General features: G+C 40.1%; 1 protein-coding gene across 3 annotated transcripts; it reads right to left on the bottom strand.

The window, feature by feature from the left end:
- Window positions 1–427: 427 nt before the first annotated feature.
- Window positions 428–8,763, bottom strand: diras3.L (DIRAS family GTP binding RAS like 3 L homeolog). 3 transcript variants are annotated; one of them, XM_018258203.2, is made up of 2 exons: window positions 8,493–8,763; window positions 428–1,704 (listed from the first exon to the last, which is right to left on the bottom strand). In XM_018258203.2, exon 2 carries the CDS (start codon window positions 1,607–1,609, stop codon window positions 1,013–1,015), a length of 597 nt encoding a protein of 198 aa, XP_018113692.1. In that variant the 5' UTR covers window positions 1,610–1,704; window positions 8,493–8,763; the 3' UTR covers window positions 428–1,012. The 3 variants fall into 3 exon arrangements, with proteins under 3 accessions (XP_018113692.1, XP_018113693.1, XP_041446296.1); XM_018258204.2 differs by lacking the exon at window positions 8,493–8,763 and adding an exon at window positions 1,879–2,130; XM_041590362.1 differs by lacking the exon at window positions 8,493–8,763 and adding an exon at window positions 1,934–2,130.
- Between the last annotated feature and the right edge of the window lie 9,589 nt (window positions 8,764–18,352).

The following is an 18,352-nucleotide window of genomic DNA, read 5'->3' as shown; positions in this document are numbered from 1 at the left end:
TATTTATAGATGACTGGAGAGCAAAGCAATGGTGCATATAATTGAGACAAATCCTCTGAGGGTTTGGTATCAGAAATGATCTTGTATGCAGCCTTTCATACCTGTCCTTAACAGTGCACAAGTTTTCACTATACACAAAGCACAGGTGGACCTGGCAGAACACCTTGTCAGCTTACTGATCTTCCTGTACTACACAGTGGTTCCACTGACACTAAGGACTCTGTTTAAAAGCCAGGGAACTAGTTTATAATTTGCAACACTCTAACCTAGGTGCTAGGCAACTCCTCCCTTTGTACCATTTGCAAATATTCCCCAGTGAAGGAGATGCTGTTGCAATAACTGAAGCGATTGCTTTGGAACATGTTGATGAATTCTGAGTTGTTTTTTTTTTTCCGTTGAAACATAAGCCTAGTCAGTGCAGAAGAAGTTGAAACAAGCATTGTTTACTAGAAAAAAAAAACAAAAGAGCAGCATATGCCCACAAATGTGTGCCTGAGCATTAAGAAAAGCAAGACTAAAGAACATTTTTACTAGCACAATATTTACCTGGAGCTATTTCATTTACAGTAGTCATATCTGCACCACCAGCAAATCCCAGCATGCAAACATTACAAACTTGAGCTGTTTATATTTAACAGGTGTGCAACTCCATCACCACTAATGACAGAAGAATACAAGCAGATCCAGCTTGAGACAAATTATAATACATTAATGATACACAGCGATATTGGAAATAATGAGTTTACAAAACACAGCCCTGTATTCTACTGTCCGATGCAAACATTATTAGCCACTAGCACAACACTGGCTCCAACACTTGTATTTTTTCTTGGAGGAATCCACATAGGCATATGCATGCAGTCAGTTCTAATTACCAACAATGGCATAAACTGGCCATTTATTTACTGATATTTTGTATCAAAAGTATATTGTCGTTTTACATTTTTTTGCCAGTACCTTTAGTGTGAGTACTGATGCCTTGTTTTGGAAATAAGGTCTGGTAAGGCACAAATTACATTATTAAGCATTTGCCTTTCATCTTATCTTTCTTCTTCTTCTGTTTGGATTTCTTTCCATCCACTTGCAGGCTGACAGTTCTTCTCTTTTCTAAGTTTAAAAGTTCCTGAAACAGTTCCTGCACATTGTAGTTGAGCTTTGCAGATGTTTCCATGAAAGAGCACTTCCACTTGTTGGACAAGCTTTCTCCCTCGCTGGCCTGTACCTCCCTCAGCATTTCATCACTCTTGTTACCAACTAACATAATGGGAATTTTCTGGGTGTCTCCCTTAATTTGGCAGATCTGCTCATATATTGTCTTAAGTTCCTCCATTGACTGTTTACTTGTCACTGAATAGACCAAGATGAAGGCATGGCCCTTAGATATTGATAGCCTTTGCATAGCAGGAAACTGGTGGCTGCCTGTAGTGTCTGTGATCTGTAATGTGCAGATGTTTTTATCACAGCTGATGACTTGCCTGTAAGTATCTTCAATGGTAGGAATATACGTTTCCCTAAATGTCCCTCGAACAAAACGCAGAACTAGGGAACTTTTTCCAACTCCAGCAGCTCCGAACACAACCACCCTGTAATCGTTGCTTGGCTCTGGCATGTTGCTTTAAAAATCCGCCTCCTTCAAAAGTTTAGAAGCAATGTGGTACAAATGCAGTCACTAAGAGAGGTAGCATAGCGATGTGAAATAGGAACCTGCAAAGGGAAAAAAATGTCAATATTTTACATCACAGGAAAAAAATTCTCTATCATATTTCTAGCCTGTGGATTAATCAGCAATGCTATAACAAACCCCCATTATATCAAATTAACTAAGTAAAAGTAAACTGGATTATCGTAGATAATGTGCTGGTTAAAGAGTTAACAAACCTGTCAGAGGAAGCTGTGCCTGAACATGCTCTACACAGCAAGATCAAGAACGCACCTTGCTAGATCACCTCTGCTTTTATATTCTCCCAGCCTGTGAGTTTTCCTTTCTGCCTGCCGGAGGGGGGTTTGATTACAGCATCACACAAGCATACTGCTCTGGATGAAGACAGCAACTAGCTCCCTCCCTTTGCTCGCTTTGCCTGACTTCATTTACTTGGTTTGAATAGCGCCAATAATATTAGATTATTTGTGCCATCTAGTGGATAAACTTTGCAAACATCCACACCATCTGTACCATTTTCTTGAACTTGATCCATTCTGAATCCTAATTATTATATAAAATGGATTTCACATTATTTATTATTTGTGAGGAGTTGTGGGATCTCTAGTCAATGCACAGATAGGGGACACAACTCAAGTACTAAGAGAACAAGCAGGCTTGTTTTTTGCTCCAGGAGCATTCCATATATAATCCCCATAATTTATGGGATAATAGTTTATGGGATTGATTGGGATATCAAAACTCTACCCTCATAATTCTTTACAGGATTGATTAAGATATCAATTTAATTTATCACCATATATATGTTTTATGGCATTGATTAGGACATTCAAGGCTATTCACATTTTTTTTTTAACTATTGAGGTGGGCAGTGTTTAAACTAACGTTTTACCCAAGGAAACATATTTATAGCTGCTATAGTAGTCAGACTTTCTCCAATTAATCCCAGATATTAAACATGTAGCAGAAAGGATCTTAGCTGAAAAAAAAATACCTGTATAGCTACTTAAATTAGCTAATTCAACATTCAAAATCCTCATATTTTTGTTATTTCACATTTAAAACAAAATTAATCTTTGCAATGTGGGACCATAGTATTTAAAGGAAAACTATAACCGTGAACAGGAATGCAGGTCTTTAAAACAGATGACATAGTATAACACATATTTATATAACTGAAACATTTCCATGAAAATATATACGTATTCTAATAGTATGTGCCATTTAATAATCTCATATTGCAACACTGACATTTTAAGTTTTAAAGGGATACTATTACTGACACCAGAAATGAAACCTTTTTTTAAATAAATCATAACATTGCATACCTCCCAACATTTCAAAAACAGAAAGAGGGACAAAAAGATCTGTTGCGCAGAGCGAGATGAACATTCTTGACCACACCCATTTTATAGCCACACCCTCTAAATACCATGTCCATTTGACCAAATTTGCCAGGTTATGGAAAGTTTAAACACATTTCTGAGAGTTTGAGGGCAATGTTTTATGTGTTATAACAGTTTTGCTAATGAAGGTGAATTGCCCTTTAAAGCTGTGAGTCTCAGTTCTCCCGAGAGACTTGCTTATCTTAAATAGTTACAATTGTATCTTTGCTTATCTTAAATTATTACAAAGGTATCAAAGTGCAGGTGCTGTGTGTTTTGGGCTCTCTGCCAAGACCCTCTAATTAAATTTCAGACACTCTGTATCTTCTTCTGGCTCTGCAGTGCAGGAGATCAAAGAGAAAGTTGGGACATTTCAATAACAATCTGCTGGCTGAACTGTTAAAATCGGGATTGTGCAGTGAAAAATGGGACAGTTGGGAAGTATGACATTGTCTTTGCAAACTGTTTATAATTACCTGAAATTATGTTACATTACCTATTTGTTGCTCTATGAGGGGGCTGCCATATTTGTGCAGCAGTAGAAACTGATTGAGAATGGACAGTCGGGTACATTAATAGGTCATTTATAAGGAAATAAATCATCAGTTAAGTTTTTGTTCAAAACGTTTAGCTCCCCATAGATACTAGAAATTTCAATTATCAGTTACCAGTGTCAGATCATCCACAGCATTAGTATGCTGGCCACTGCAAGGACATACAGTATGTGCACTGCATACATCAGCCATGAAGAGATAAACAAGTCCCTTCTCTTCTATTATGTATGAGTTTAAAAGGAGGCGGTTCCTGGTTAATCCACAAACAGAATTTACTTATTTCTAGCCAGTACCAGGAGTCATGTATGGAATGCATCAGTAAATTAATTAATTAAGCAGTCCATGTAGTAAATACACTTGGGTCATATAAATGCAAAAATAAGGGAGGTCTGTCTTGTTGAAATTAGACAGCTTAGTCATAAGGGTACTGAAAATAGTGTGAGAAAAAAAAAAAATTGGCTATTGAAGGTGCAGACCTTGAAGTTTTCAAGCATTACTGCCAATAACAGAAAACATACACAAGGCAGTATTACACAATAACTTGAGATATTCACTTTAATATATATACACTTTCTGTTGCACAAGTAATACCGATATATATTTGAGACAAATCTCTCTTATAGGGAACAGTACAAATTTCATTTGATCAAAAATAAAGCCAGTTCACTAAGATGTGTTAAATTTGTGCAGATATTTTGCATGATTATTCAGTTTTTTTCAATGAAAACAATTGAACTGCTACTGGAGGATTTGCTCTTCTAGCCAGTGTAAGTGGTTAACAGCCTATTACTGGCAAAGAATACAGTATGTTGGGACATTATAAAACTAATCCAAAATAAAAATGTTCCAGGCGGCACTCCGGATAAGTATAAAGAGGTGTCTTTATTGTATCATAGTGGGTAACATCATTTCAGGAAAGCATTCCCTTAGTCATAGGCATGGCTTGATGCTGGTGGCTGAGCACACTGAGCTCATAGAGCTGATTGGGGAGACTGATACAGTGGGGTGAGGTGAGTCTTGAGCGGTCACATTCTCACTGACTTTCCATTATAAAACTAACCAGAACTTTAGGCAGAAATTTCAAAAAGATTGAAGAGATTCTTTTTCACAATTACAGGACAAAAAGTCGCTGCTGGTAAAACTAATGAAGAAAGATAACAACTATTAGAACTATTGTTTTTTTCAGAGAAAGCATAAAACATAATTTACTTTAATGAAAAAGAAACCTATCTCCAATATAACAATAAACTTGGTTTCGTGAGTTCTGCGCTGTTTATTAAAAAAGAGCTGCACCGAGGGAATGTGGATCCACACGTCCACTTTAGGTATTTGGTTTAGACAGGGTTCAGTGCGCTGTTATCTCCTTAATCGATATATTGTATAGATAGATAGTTGTATAGATAATTAGAACCACTCACATTGTAGTCCCAGAATTGTAAGCGTATAGGAATTCTCTCTACGATCAATGTCAAAATGGATCATTGAGGAGCGGTGTGTGTTAGTGCACGTTAGGCAGGCATCTACAATACCGGTTTAGGTGCGGTTCTACAAAGAGAATGCTTCAAATAGTGAAGTTTTGCCAGAACTGCAGGGAAAGGCCCTGCACTTACCGAGCAGTGGTGGATAAAAGCAGTCAGAACAGATGCGGATCTTTTCTCCTGAATGCGCCGCTTGTCTGTTGTACCTGGAGCAACAAGAAGCTGAAGTACGCTGTGGGTCCACAGCAGGTAGGGAAGCTAGCTTCTGTGAAATCGCTTTGAGTTGTAGCAATGGCGGCGTCTCTGCAGGATAGGTTGTGGGTTATAGTTCCGCAACAGTTCAGAATCTGGCAGTCTCCCAATCTATTTGCCGGAACGGAAAAAGACAGATTCTGAACTGTTGCGGAACTGTTGCGAAATTATAACCTACAACCTATCCGGCAGAGACGCCGCCATTGCTACAACTCAAAGCAGATTTCACAGAAGCTAGCTTCCCTACCTGCTGTGGACCCACAGCAAACTTCAGCTTCTTGTTGCTCCAGTTACAACAGACAAGCTGCACATTCTCTGGCAGCCTTGTAAACCATTACAGATCTACAGTATGCTATTATTTTAGATTCCCAATTCACAGCTAAGTAAAATGTCAGCAATACAAAAATAAAAATGTTAATTGTAATTGTTTGCACCAGTTTATATTTTATGTAACCTCACAGCTTGAGCTGGTGGTCTATAGACTGAAATGGCTCCCTCCTGTCAGAAATAGTAAATGTATTGGTTGCTCTGACTGGTTCCCCCTGTTTGTGTGACTGTATAATCAATACTAGTTCCTGTACTGTCAGTATTCTGTGTGTCACAAGGCTACATCCCTTCTTTGTCTGTAAACGATTAAGTGCTTTACAACTGATATCTTCTAAGACTTCTTTATATAAAGACAAATGAAAAGGGGGTGGGCGGTTTCTCTGCTTTCTGTAAGAGAACTGAAGAGAACAGCAATCTGTAAATGGTTTTTCTGCTCCTGAGAGATCCAGTTTCATTCCATTTAGGTTACAGTAAAAGTCAGATCATTTTGCTGATATGTCGGTATATTCAGAGCAGGGTCATATTCCCAAGAGAACATACACAGCAGACTAGGGGATGTAGGGCACAATAGATGTGGCAGCTATTGATATTATCTCTGCACACTGAGTACCAGGAATTTACTAAGATGACAAAATACTGGATCAAAAAAAATATGGTGTATTCATTTTGCATACAGGAGGAGATATTCTCCCTCCCATGGTGTGTGCCATGTATATTTTCCTTTTTAATAAATACAAGATGGATTCAGATATCTGCCCTCTGCTTGTTATGTGTAAATAATGGTGGCAGCATGTGACACGTGAGCTGGCTTGTCAGTCACATTCAGTACAGAACCTTGGTGGTGTTAAGAGAAGCCAATGGAATTCATATAAAAAGAGGTACTGTATATGCCTGTGTAAGAAGAATAAAGGTGGCTTGGGGAGATAATATTCAGCTGCCTTTTGAGTACAGAATTACTATTTACAGCAGCAGGGACATCTGCTACTGTTTAACTACCAGAACTCTCAGCATCCCTCAGCTGGTAGGAATAGTAATTCAATTCCTGGAAGGTAACAGCTCAGCTACAGTTATCATGGATAACACAAGTGATTACAATCTCCCTAAATAGCCACCCCACACAGTTTAATGTAATGGTGGGCAAACCATTATATGAGATGCTTAGGAACTGCAGGGACTTGTGCATCATCACTTCCTGTATTCTGGGCACAAGGTTTTGCAAAATGTTAGAAGACATCACTAGTAGAAGCTGTAGTGGCGTGTTGTTGCCATATTGCTCTTTTTTAAAAATGCGGCATCAAAGCACCTTATGTGTTATGATCTAAGGGTAAAGGCCCATCTTCAAACTAGTTTTGCCTTAGTTAGGTATCATCAGTTCCAGTGAACTGTTTTGTAATATTGTAGTAGAGGGGTTGAACTTGATTGACTTTGGTCTTTTTTCAACCCAACTTAACTATGTACAACAACTTGGTATCCCCTCATGTAAATTTTGGGTTACCTTGTGGGAGAAAAAACATGCCACCTTGCAAATGTTAACAATTGTTTGAGGCAGACTTGCCCCTACTTGCCCATCCAGGATATTTGTATTGTCCACTAAGCTTTTTGGCTATTTAGATATGTATAATACACAAAAGTCATGAATATCCTGTAAATAATATAAGGATATCAGAAGCAGGCCCGGATTTGCGGCAAGGCCGCATAGGCCCGGGCCTAGGGCGGCAAAAAAATAGGGGCGGCATGCCGCTCAGCCGCACTATGGGGACGCGTGTGTCCCCATTCAATTACAGCAGCTGCGCCGGCGAAAAAACGCCGGCGCGCTGGGAAGGGGAGGTGAGGTGGGCGCTAGGACCGCGCGGCCGCCTGGTCGGACCGCGCGGCCTAGGGGCACCGCACATTGAAATCCGGCGCTGATCAGAAGGCACCTCAGAGTTCCATTACCTTTATAAAAGCATATATGATCATGAAACTCCTCCTCCTTATATTTTGCAATATGGGGTACTTTATTCACTATATAAACAGGGCCAGAATTAGGGGTAGGCAGAAGAGGAATGTACCTCTGAGACAGCGGTGGGAGGGCGCTAGACATGTACCCCTTCTATCACTTACCCCTAGTCCAAACCTTTCTCCCCCCCAACTAGCAGGGTCGGACTGGGCCGGTGGAACACCAGAAAAAAACTCAGCCGACCCAGATCGCCCACCCCTTAAACAAAAGATGATGTGCCGACGGCGTTAACGCATGCGTCTGACGCAACAGTGTTTGTGCCCCAGTGACTGCCAGGAGATCCATGGAGTTGCAGCCCTGGCAGGCCCCTAATGCTCCAGTCTGACCCTGCCCACTTGTAGGTCATTTCTCCCGCCGGCACATGCCATGGCAGCCTCATTCCGCTCGTTCACGTATTGGTGAGGTACTGTTTATAAACAGTGCTTAGTGATGTCATCATCTATAATCAGTGTTTAGTGATGTAATACACACACATATATATTGTAGCTGTTGTGCTCTCTAGGAGGAACTGTATGTTCCAGATGTTCCCACCAAGCCAATACAGGGAAGACTGATCTGGTCCATTTGCTACACTCTTTAGACTGACAACATCTAGCCTACAAAGTTCCATCTATTGTTGAAGAGGTGAAGGAGATGTCGTTTTGGAACACACCCCTATTATACATAACATGTGCATGAGTTGTGTGACATATTTGCCTTTCTGTATTATGAACGAGTGCAGCTGAATGTGACTTGCCCAATAAGATTTGCGCTGGTCCCTGCCTGTACAATATACGACCCCGATGTCCCCGCTATCTGCTCGCACCTCCCTATGAATAAAGGCTGCGACACACTTACCTACTAGCGGCCGGGCGCAATGGAAATAAAACTGCAGGGTGGTACATTCACAACTACAAAGCCAGGTCCGTACCATTGTACAGCTCGAGTGTAGGGGGAGACTGACAGAAACCAATAACCCACAGGCTACAATGGTCCATTGACTTGTCCCTCTGACTGCGGAGAGTCATTTGTAGCGCTGGGCGACAACTAACTGCCATCTTCACTGCAGAAGCCACCAAGGACTGAGATCTGGTATTAGAGTTAAAACTCGTATCCCCTCGTTTTTCATTCATGTTTTAAGCAAGTGGAACAGGCCATTCATGCTCCTGCAGTGTGAGGAGGCGCTAACCCGTTCGGCGCTGGAGGAGGTGGAAGAACAGGAGCGATGGGAGATAGTAGTTTATCTCAGCCAATGGCGTCTCAAGCACAAGGGTTAATGACTGAGTGCAATGACAGGACGCGCAGGACCTATGCGGCACACAATTCATTATTCTGCAAACACAATTACATGCTGCAGACTGCAGTGCTTTCAGGCAAGTCAAGATGGACCGAAAAGCGTTAGCAATAAAGGAAACAAGCTTTCAAGATAATCCTTTAATACTGTAGATATGGTTTAGCTTTATAGTAGGTGCAGAAAGTGGTTAACTAGATATTACTGGGCCCCACAGCAAATTGCTTTCCAGGCCCCCAAAATGTCTATTTATATATTTTTTGGAATTGTATATGAATATATATTGTATGTATATTATAAATGTATATGAATATACCTCCTGGGCCCACCTACAGCTGCAGGGTCTGCTTCCTCTGCAAAAAAACGCCTCTGGTAACTTTAAGAGCTGAATTTTCGTTTTTTAACACGGAAATTCAGCTCTACTAGTGCAGCGAGTGCAAAAGCGCTCACTGCACTAGCGATATGCTCCCCCTTGGACCCGCACTGATGCTAAGAGTTGAAAGTGTGGAATGGGGGGGAAAGCGTGGCATCAGGCGGCAGCGGCCACATAGACATATCTGTGGGTTCTGGCAAATGCCAGAGGGCTTGCTATAAGGTCCCATTTAAAATCAGTATTTAGTGGGCTGGTGGGGGCTGTATGGGCCTCTATGTGGGCTGATTGGGCCTCTGTGTACCTGAAATGCCAGGGCCTATTTTAATTCTCAGTCCGGACCTGCTTCAGGCTTACAACAGCTGCTCCCCCTAAATCTGCTGACCAAACCCCTGGACCTTAGATTGACAGCTGTGTTCCCTAGGAGGCTCTGCCACCCCTACAGTGAACTGGTTTTATATTATATTTTCCATAATTGTTTTTATTGTTTTTATCGTATTTCCCTGATTTTGTATTCTCTCTCTGGTCCCCAGAAAAACGTAAAATGGGGGTTCTACGCTATTTGTAATCAGTTTTAAATGTGTATTTGTAAACAGTTTAAACAGCACAGCTATAAAATGCATTGTTTCCCAAGCAGCTACATCTCTAGTTTCCAGTAATGGTCGATTTGCAGACCTTGTGCTTGCACACATGCAGGAACATTGTGCAGCTCCTAAATATAGTGTTAGTGAGCCGAGTGTAATACTACAGTTCCCAGTTCCCAGTTCCCCCTGCACAGGTCTGCACTAGGATTCAAAACAGGCCCTAAACACAGGCAGTAGCGTAACTATCCACCCCCTGGCATTGAGCGCCAGCGCACTCCCTGTCGCATGCACCAAAATCTTCCCCTGCCCTGCCGCCTTTGATAAATCCAGCTCCAGCACCCCCCCTTCGCTGAAAACATCTCACAACAGGTACACAACGTTATGGGGCCCATTTACTAACAGTTTCCTGATCGAAGGAATATCCTTCGAATCGTTAGATGGATTAAAATCCTTCGATTGTAGCAATATCGGTAAATCCTTCAACTTCGATATTCGAAGTCGAAGGATTTTACTTCAATGGTCGAATATCGAGGGTTAATTAACCCTCGATATTCGACCCTAGGTAAATGTGCCCCTATATGTCATATACCTTTGTGCTGCACTCTCCTACCTACCATTTTGTCATCCGGGCACCACTCTGATGCTGGAGGCCCTTGGAATATATCCATTGTGCCCTGTCCAAATTACCCCTAGTTGCAATTTAAAAAAAACAAAAAACATCCCCTCAAATCAGTAATGCACTCTTTTATTCAGGGAGGCAACATCTTGCCTGATAACTCTTTAATGTGAGTATATTGAAGGCATTTAGTTATAAAGGCCAAATCCTCCCCTGTACTGTGTTATAAACCTGTCCTAGCCAGATACAGTCACATTACACTGGGTATCTGCAAATCTGGAGAATAGGGGGGTGGTAGAATTTGCAGAAACCTCAGGAGGGAAGAACATTTCCGACTCATTTTCATGAGGTCATCATGCACGATAGCAATTCTATAAATAGCCCAAACACATCTGTGTGTTATCTTTAGTATTCTCAAATAGGAGGTGGCTGACATAGTCAGTTTATTCCACAAATATCCTGTCATGGATAAAAAAAGGCCTAGAGTCTTAATTGAAACAGGAATATGTTCCACCAACAGAACAGGGTGACATTACTTACATTTGTGTGATTTTCTATACAACCTGGATAAACTAGCCAGCATCTGACAGGAACGTGTTACTGAAGCAGAACAGTGTACACTATATTCACTTTCTAGGGACACTCATTTAAACTTCAGTTTCCTGCCCTCTTGTATGTAGAGCTGCATAAACAATGAATTATGCCTTATCTCAGTGAGCAACAAGCAGGGCACTTTACACCTGTTCTTTGCAATGTGAACCTTGCTCTATTTTGTAAATTAGGTCCTATAAATTATTTTTTATGAGACCCTATATGTGTCCATCATTTACTCTGGTCCCTAAATAGAACCAGATGCCCCCAAATTGTCACTCTGTGTGTAGCCATTTGTATGAACCCAGTAACATCACAGAAAGCCTTGAAGTCAAAAGGTCAAATGCTATAGTCTATTCCTCTTTAAATACAGGAAACATTTTCTGAAACCTGATTCCAGCCCAGCTAGTTTGCTCCAGTAAATAAACAGAACACTTATCTTCCCTGAAAAGTGAAGTATGTCCCCTTTTTTAAGATTAAGACTTGGATCTAACTGTCAATGAATATCTGACACCCAACTCCTGCAAGAAGAAAGAATGAAAAGAAAGAAGATGCTCAGAGAGGGATCGTGAAGATAAACTTGATTATTTCAGAAACAATGCAGAATATTTAATTGATTGTATTTAGAACGTTTTATATGTTTCTTAGCTTGATGAAGCTAATATTAGTTCCCCTTTAAATATTTGTGTCAGGGCAGACTTACTAACTGAAACAATGCAACAGAAAAATAACTCCAATCATAAAACATACCATCCATTAATCCTTTTCTATAGTGTGGATGTCCGAGATTGAAATAACTGCCTAATTGCTTTTTAAAAAGCTTCTAACACAACATCAACCATACATATTATTATAATTATTATTATTTTTAATAACTAGCCCAACTCAGACACCCTCAAAGTGGTGTAGGGAGATTTGGCAACTAAACATGTGAACAGAGCTTAGTGCTTCTAGCCTCTGGTGACTCTACCAGTATATGACCACATATTTAATATATAGTACATTTTACACAGTTGACTATCATTTTAAAATAGTACTACAGTATCTCCATTATATTGCCTCTTATAACCCTTATATCCTTAGGGATATTGTGAAGAATTTGAGAACTGAGCAGAAAAAAAGTTTTGGGAAAGTGAACTACCCCTGTAAAGCTGAAGGCTGTTTTATCCTATGGCTGAAACATGGGCCATTCTTCCACTGTGATTATTTGTATGTCACACCTGGAGATTCGGGGAGATTTAGTCGCCTGGCAATTAATTGCCTCTTCTTTCGGGCGACTAATCTCCCCAAACTGCTTCCCCCTGTCTTCCGCCTGCTACAATGAAAAAACGCATGCCACTCGTGGTGCTTCGTTTTCCGAAGTCGCCCGAATTTTCCTCGTGAACTTCGGGCAACTAGGGTGGATGATGCAGGAGACCCGATATAGGAAAAGGAAGGACCATGAAAGAAAAAGCATGGAGGAGCACTGACCACAGAGGTAGGAGTGCAGAGTTGACAACTGATGCAGATTACAGGCAGACGGCAGCATGGAACTAGATATGTGCATAATGTTAAAAAATGTCATGGGAAAAAAAAAATTTTTCAAAATGAATCAGTTAATAGTGCTGCTCCAGCAGAATTCTGCACTGAAATCCATTTCTCAAAAGAGCAAACAGATTTTTTTATATTCAATTTTGAAATCTGACATGGGGCTAGACATATTGTCAATTTCCCAGCTGCCCCAGGTCATGTGACTTTTGCTCTGATAAACTTCAATCACTCTTTACTGCTGTACTGCAAGTTGGAGTGATATCACCCCCCTCCCTTTTTCCCCCCCAGCAGCCAAACAAAAGAACAATGGGAAGGTAACCAGATAACAGCTCCCTAAAGGTGGCCATACACGGGCCGATAAAAGCTGCCGACAGACCGTGTCGGCAGCTTATTGGCCCGTGTATGGGGGCCCCCGACGGGCTTCCCCGATCGAGATCTGGCCGAAAGTCGGCCAGATCTCGATCGGATGGGATTAAAAATCCCGTCGGATCGCGGCCGCATCTGTTAGTTGATGCGGTCCCGCGATCCGACCGCCCGTTTGGCGAACGCTAGGATCCGATCGTTGGGCCCTAGGGCCCACGATCGGATCAGCCCGATATTGCCCACCTCAAGGTGGGCATATCGGAGGGAGATCCGCTCGTTTGGCGACATCGCCAAACGAGCGGATCTATCCGTGTATGGCCACCTTTACACAAGATAACAGCTGCCTGGTAGATCTAAGAACAACACTCAATAGTAAAAACCCATGTCCCACTGAGACACATTCAGTTACATTGAGAAGGAAAAACAGCAGCCTGCCAGAAAGCATTTCTCTCCTAAAGTACAGGCACAAGTCACATGACTTGGGGCAGCTGGGAAATTGACAAAATGTCTAGCCCCATGTCAGATTTTAAAATTGAATATAAAAAAATCTGTTTGCTCTTTTGAGAAATGGATTTCAGTGCAGAATTCTGCTGGAACAGCACTATTAACTCATTCATTTTGAAAAAAATTTTTTTCCCATGACAGTATCCCTTTAATATATAGATATACCTATAGCTCACAACTGCCTCCATGAAAAGAGCATGTGTGACCTGTGCACTGTATACCTGCATCTTTTGCCATTTGTAGTGCTCTTGTGTAGCCTCTTCAGAACTCTGGCTATCATCCCAGACCCTCAGTTTGCATTCTTGCAGATGCCATCAAGTGCAAGTACAAAAGTGCCCATCTAAAGAGCCTTAAGGTGGCCATATACGTAACAATTACGATCTTTCTTGGAAAAGATCTTTCCAAGAAAGATTGTTTGTTTCAATACACACGTGTAGAGCTGAATCGTCAGATATACAGGTAAATATACGGGAAGAAACAATAGAATTCTACCTGTATTCAGCACTGATTCAGCACTAACAATGGGCGATGTTTGGGTCCCTTCAAAGGCACCCGATCAAAATTTTCCGTCCAGCCCGATCGATGAGCCGACCTTTATCCAAGTCTTCTGCCAATATTGGTCGGCTCTTTTTCCACCATACACGCAACGAATATCGGACGAAAATTTGTTTTGTACGATATTATCTGTGCGTCTATGGCCACCTTTAGCCTTTCCCTTAACCAACCAGCGACTATAAAAAAGTATGGTATAAGCTGCTAAAACATGCAATTTCAATTGATCAGACAACATTCAATGCAGTGTTTGACAAATCTACCTCCATTCTTATTTTCACCACTTTCTTAGTATCACCACTTTTGTGAATTCTCCCCATAGAACGGAGTCTAATAAATTCAGGTGGCAGAGCTGCACTGATTTGAATCCGAATGCATTAACCCTTTGACTGCCAGCGGTAGGAACTACATTACAGACCCTAAAGGTGCAGACTGCTACGCACTCACACCTCTAAGATTATGGAAGCTGTAACTCCACAATAAAAGGGAATTCATTAACTTAGAATCGCTACTGAACTTTTTTAGTACATGTAATTCAGAATCAGTTGTTTATGAGCTGTAGGAATATGTGTTTTGGTTAGGCCTCAAGGAAAGTTAGAGAATACAGAGAAGCAGAGGCACCAGTTGTCAAGCTATTTTTTGGCGCATAGACATAATGCTGCAATTCTAAGGTGGCTGGTGCTGCAGGACATTATTCTTCTCCTGCGTGGGGGGCAGTGTAAAGCAAAATGGATAGATAGATTGATTTAATAGACTTAAGGCTTAAAGCATCATTCATGCTCCGTGGTTTAATTGTTTCCTTTCATTTAATTACTCTGGGTCTTTTTCTACAGTTAAATGGAGCTTTACATGATTTATGGATTTTGTAAATATGTGGGTAGGCCATTTCTCCACCTGTGTTTACCATTACAATGTCTCTAACAGATGTTACTTTGTTACCAACTATTTACAATGTATTTACAAATATGTACAAATGCTGGTTACGCAATAATGGAAGGGATTCAGTAATGTGGCGCACTTTTGCAGTTGAACAGTAGATGGCAGTGCTCATTTTGAGTTTTACTCATAGAATTGAATGTCTTATCATAAAGCCGACAATCACAGGTCTGGACTGGAAATCAAAACAGGCTTTGGCATTTCAAGTACATTTAGACCCCAACAGGCACATTAGTCAGTGTCTATGGCACCATACAGTAGCCCCTATGGCATTTGCCAGAATCCAAAGATTGCCAGTCTGGGCCTGGACAAGCATGATGGTATTTTTGGGTGTGTACTGTATTGCGCTGAATAACGAAGCACCCACTGAAGGATCCCCTAAGAGGTGATTATCACGGACAGATAAGCCTACTACTGATCAGCAATGATACGTTACATCATTTAAGATTTTATATATTTATTATATATAATAAATATATAAAATCTTGAATGATTTAACATGTATTGCTGTTCAGTAGTAGGCTTATCTGTCATTGATAATCGCCTCTTAGGGGATCCTTCAGTGGGTGCTTCGTTATGGTTTATGACCAGTTGTACACAAATCTTCTCTTTCTAAAAAGAAGTTGTAATGGTTATGGTTTATGACCAGTTGCACCCAAATCTTCTCTTTCTAAAAAGAAGTAGCAATTTTATACTTGAACAGTAAAGGCCCCCATACCGCGCCGATAAACGCTGCCGACAGACCGAGTCGGCAGCTTATTGGCCCGTCTGTGGGGCCCTCTGACGGGCTTCCCCAATCTACATCTGTCGAAAATCTCGTCGGATTATGGCGCATTTGTTCGTTGATGTGGTCCCGTGATCCGACTGCCAGTATTGCCTCCATTACGATCCTTTGGATCAGCCCGATATTGCCCACCTCAATGTGGGCATATCAGGGAAAGTTCTGCTTGTTTAGCTCCCTGTGTATGGCCACCTGAAGAGATTTGTGTATAATCGGAGCTTCAGTAGTACTTGAACTAATAGGTTTAGTAAATCTTTAAGGGATGGTTCACTTGCATGCTACAGAATTGACAACTCTAAACAACCTCAGTTGGGCATAATTCTTTCTTTCTTTTTTATAGTTTTGAAATGATTTGCCTTCATCTTCACTTTCCAGCTTTCAAATGAGGGCCACTGGCCCCACCTAAATAAGAATGCTCTGTAAGGCTATAAATGTATTGTTGTTATTGTTACTTTTTATTACTCATCTTTTTAATCAGACCCTCACTTAATCAATGCCTGGTTGCTAGGGTCATTTTGGACCCCAGCAACCAGATTGTTGAAAATGCAGAATGTTGAGCTGCCGAATATAAAGCTACCACAAATATTTATATAGTCCATAACATTTGATTCTTTGATCGGTATCCCTAGCTAGTTACATGCTATGGGCATAGCTTGTGAATACTTAAGTGAATCTTTGATCTGATCAGAAGAGAACATTTGAGGTCACTAATTATAGACAGCAATTAGCTGGAATTTTAGAAGAACCAGTTAAGAAGCCCCTAGAATATCTCACAAAAAGCTTCATTTGCAGCACACAGCCATTTGGGACTTCTATTTCTGCAAATCCTGAAATCTGCATCCAGAATTTAGAAAATAGCACACATATAGGATCAGTGTATATTTTTAAGCCAAGAGTGTATGTAATCATTTGTAAAGCTATAAATCATAGATGGGTAACTGAAAACATGATATGATTGCAAGTAAACCTTAAAAAAGGGGCATTTTGGAGTGGGATATAAAGCTTAGGGAGAGAAGGACAGAGAAGAGGTGAAATACAAAAGGTGAATAAGAAGGAGGCGTAGAAGCAGCTGAAAAATAAATCTTTTAGATTTTGAGGACAACAGGTTCCTCCATGATATAATTCATCTTACAGACAAATGAGAGACATGACAGAATCTTGAACTGTATCAGCGGATTTAACAGCATTTTCTCGCAATAAAAATGAAAACTGAGAAGGAACAGAATAAAAAAAAAAACTTCTTGCGATTTTTCAATAATTTTAAAGTTATTTGTTAATGCAAGTTATACAAATAAAGTGAGCATAAGCACGAACTGTTTATATATATATATAAATAAAATATTTAATGGGTTAAGAGTACTGGGATCGGGAGCACGGCACTGACATTTTATTTAATTGTTCCCTGTTTTGTGGGGGGAAAAAAAAGCCTGGACCACCAGTTAAATTTAACGTTTAATTGTCCTTTGACATAGATCTTGAGATAGTAAAGCTCAATATGTTAATATCGATATGCAATTCTCCAAAATACAGCAGTTTCAGTCATCATAACATATGCTGCTTTCTTTAATTGTGAATGTTCCCCCTCTTTGAAATTCAGAAATATATGGTATTTTCCCCATTTAATACAAGGGCAGGTTATGTCTGTATATAGAATGTGTCAAATATAAAACAAATGAAAGGCCAATATGAAATAAATCAGCACCACTAATGCAGGACATTTCTATTATATTATACATCACAGAAAAAAAAAAAAATTTAAATGATTCATCATTCAAGACTGCTGCTGTCCACACAGGGTTAATACTTTTATCTTTCATACACTTTATGAAGTATGTTAAAGCAGTCATAACCTATATATCTCTAAATAACCAGCAAATGTGCTTAATATTAGTTCAGTTAACAGCTTATCTTAACATCATGACCCCAGTTTATAGACCCGTGAAACAGGTTAATGATTTAACTTATTTAAATAACTCAAAAAGGTTATTCATGACACTTCTATTGCTGGCCACACCTTAACTGAATGACTGACATAAGGAGTAAATTTACCCTTCAGTATTCACACATTACAAACGTTGCAGTAGGTGATTTACATATAAAAATGCTTTTCATTACAACAGAAAGGACACGACTTTACCAGCAGATGGCAGCAAAATCAAAAGTGACAAAGTATATATGTTATATTACAGTATAAGAATATGGAATATACATTAAGACATTAGAAATGATAAAAAAGTTTGAGCCATTATGATAGAGTCACACTTCAGTTACTGCTAATTACAACCCACTCTCTATTTTTTTCTTGTGTCAAAAGATTGTTTGTTCCATTAGGGACTTAAACCCTGAACTTTGTTGTACTTTTTGGGTACAACAATGGCTAGTGCAAAATCGGGGAGGTGCTCAGTTTATTTTGTTAAGTTATTAGTGAACCAAGTTATCAGTATTAGCAGAAACTCTGGTTAGAGATAGAAGACATCACTCTCTCACCGAACCAGCTTCCTATTAAACTGTTCTAGCCAGTTGAACATCACTACACAACCGCAAAGCAACATACTCCAAGACATTTAAATTTTTTTTAACCAATGAAAGGAGACCTTATA

This window comes from Xenopus laevis, chromosome 4L (assembly GCF_017654675.1).
Source record: "Xenopus laevis strain J_2021 chromosome 4L, Xenopus_laevis_v10.1, whole genome shotgun sequence".
In the NCBI taxonomy this organism is placed as follows: domain Eukaryota; kingdom Metazoa; phylum Chordata; class Amphibia; order Anura; family Pipidae; genus Xenopus; species Xenopus laevis.
The sequence above is the reverse complement of the archived record's forward strand: the minus strand, read 5'-3'. Positions and strand labels throughout refer to the sequence as shown.

Bases quoted from the DNA above. Each gene is read 5' to 3' on its own strand.
- diras3.L (XM_018258203.2), bottom strand. From the start codon at position 1,609: ATGCCAGAGCCAAGCAACGATTACAGGGTGGTTGTGTTCGGAGCTGCT.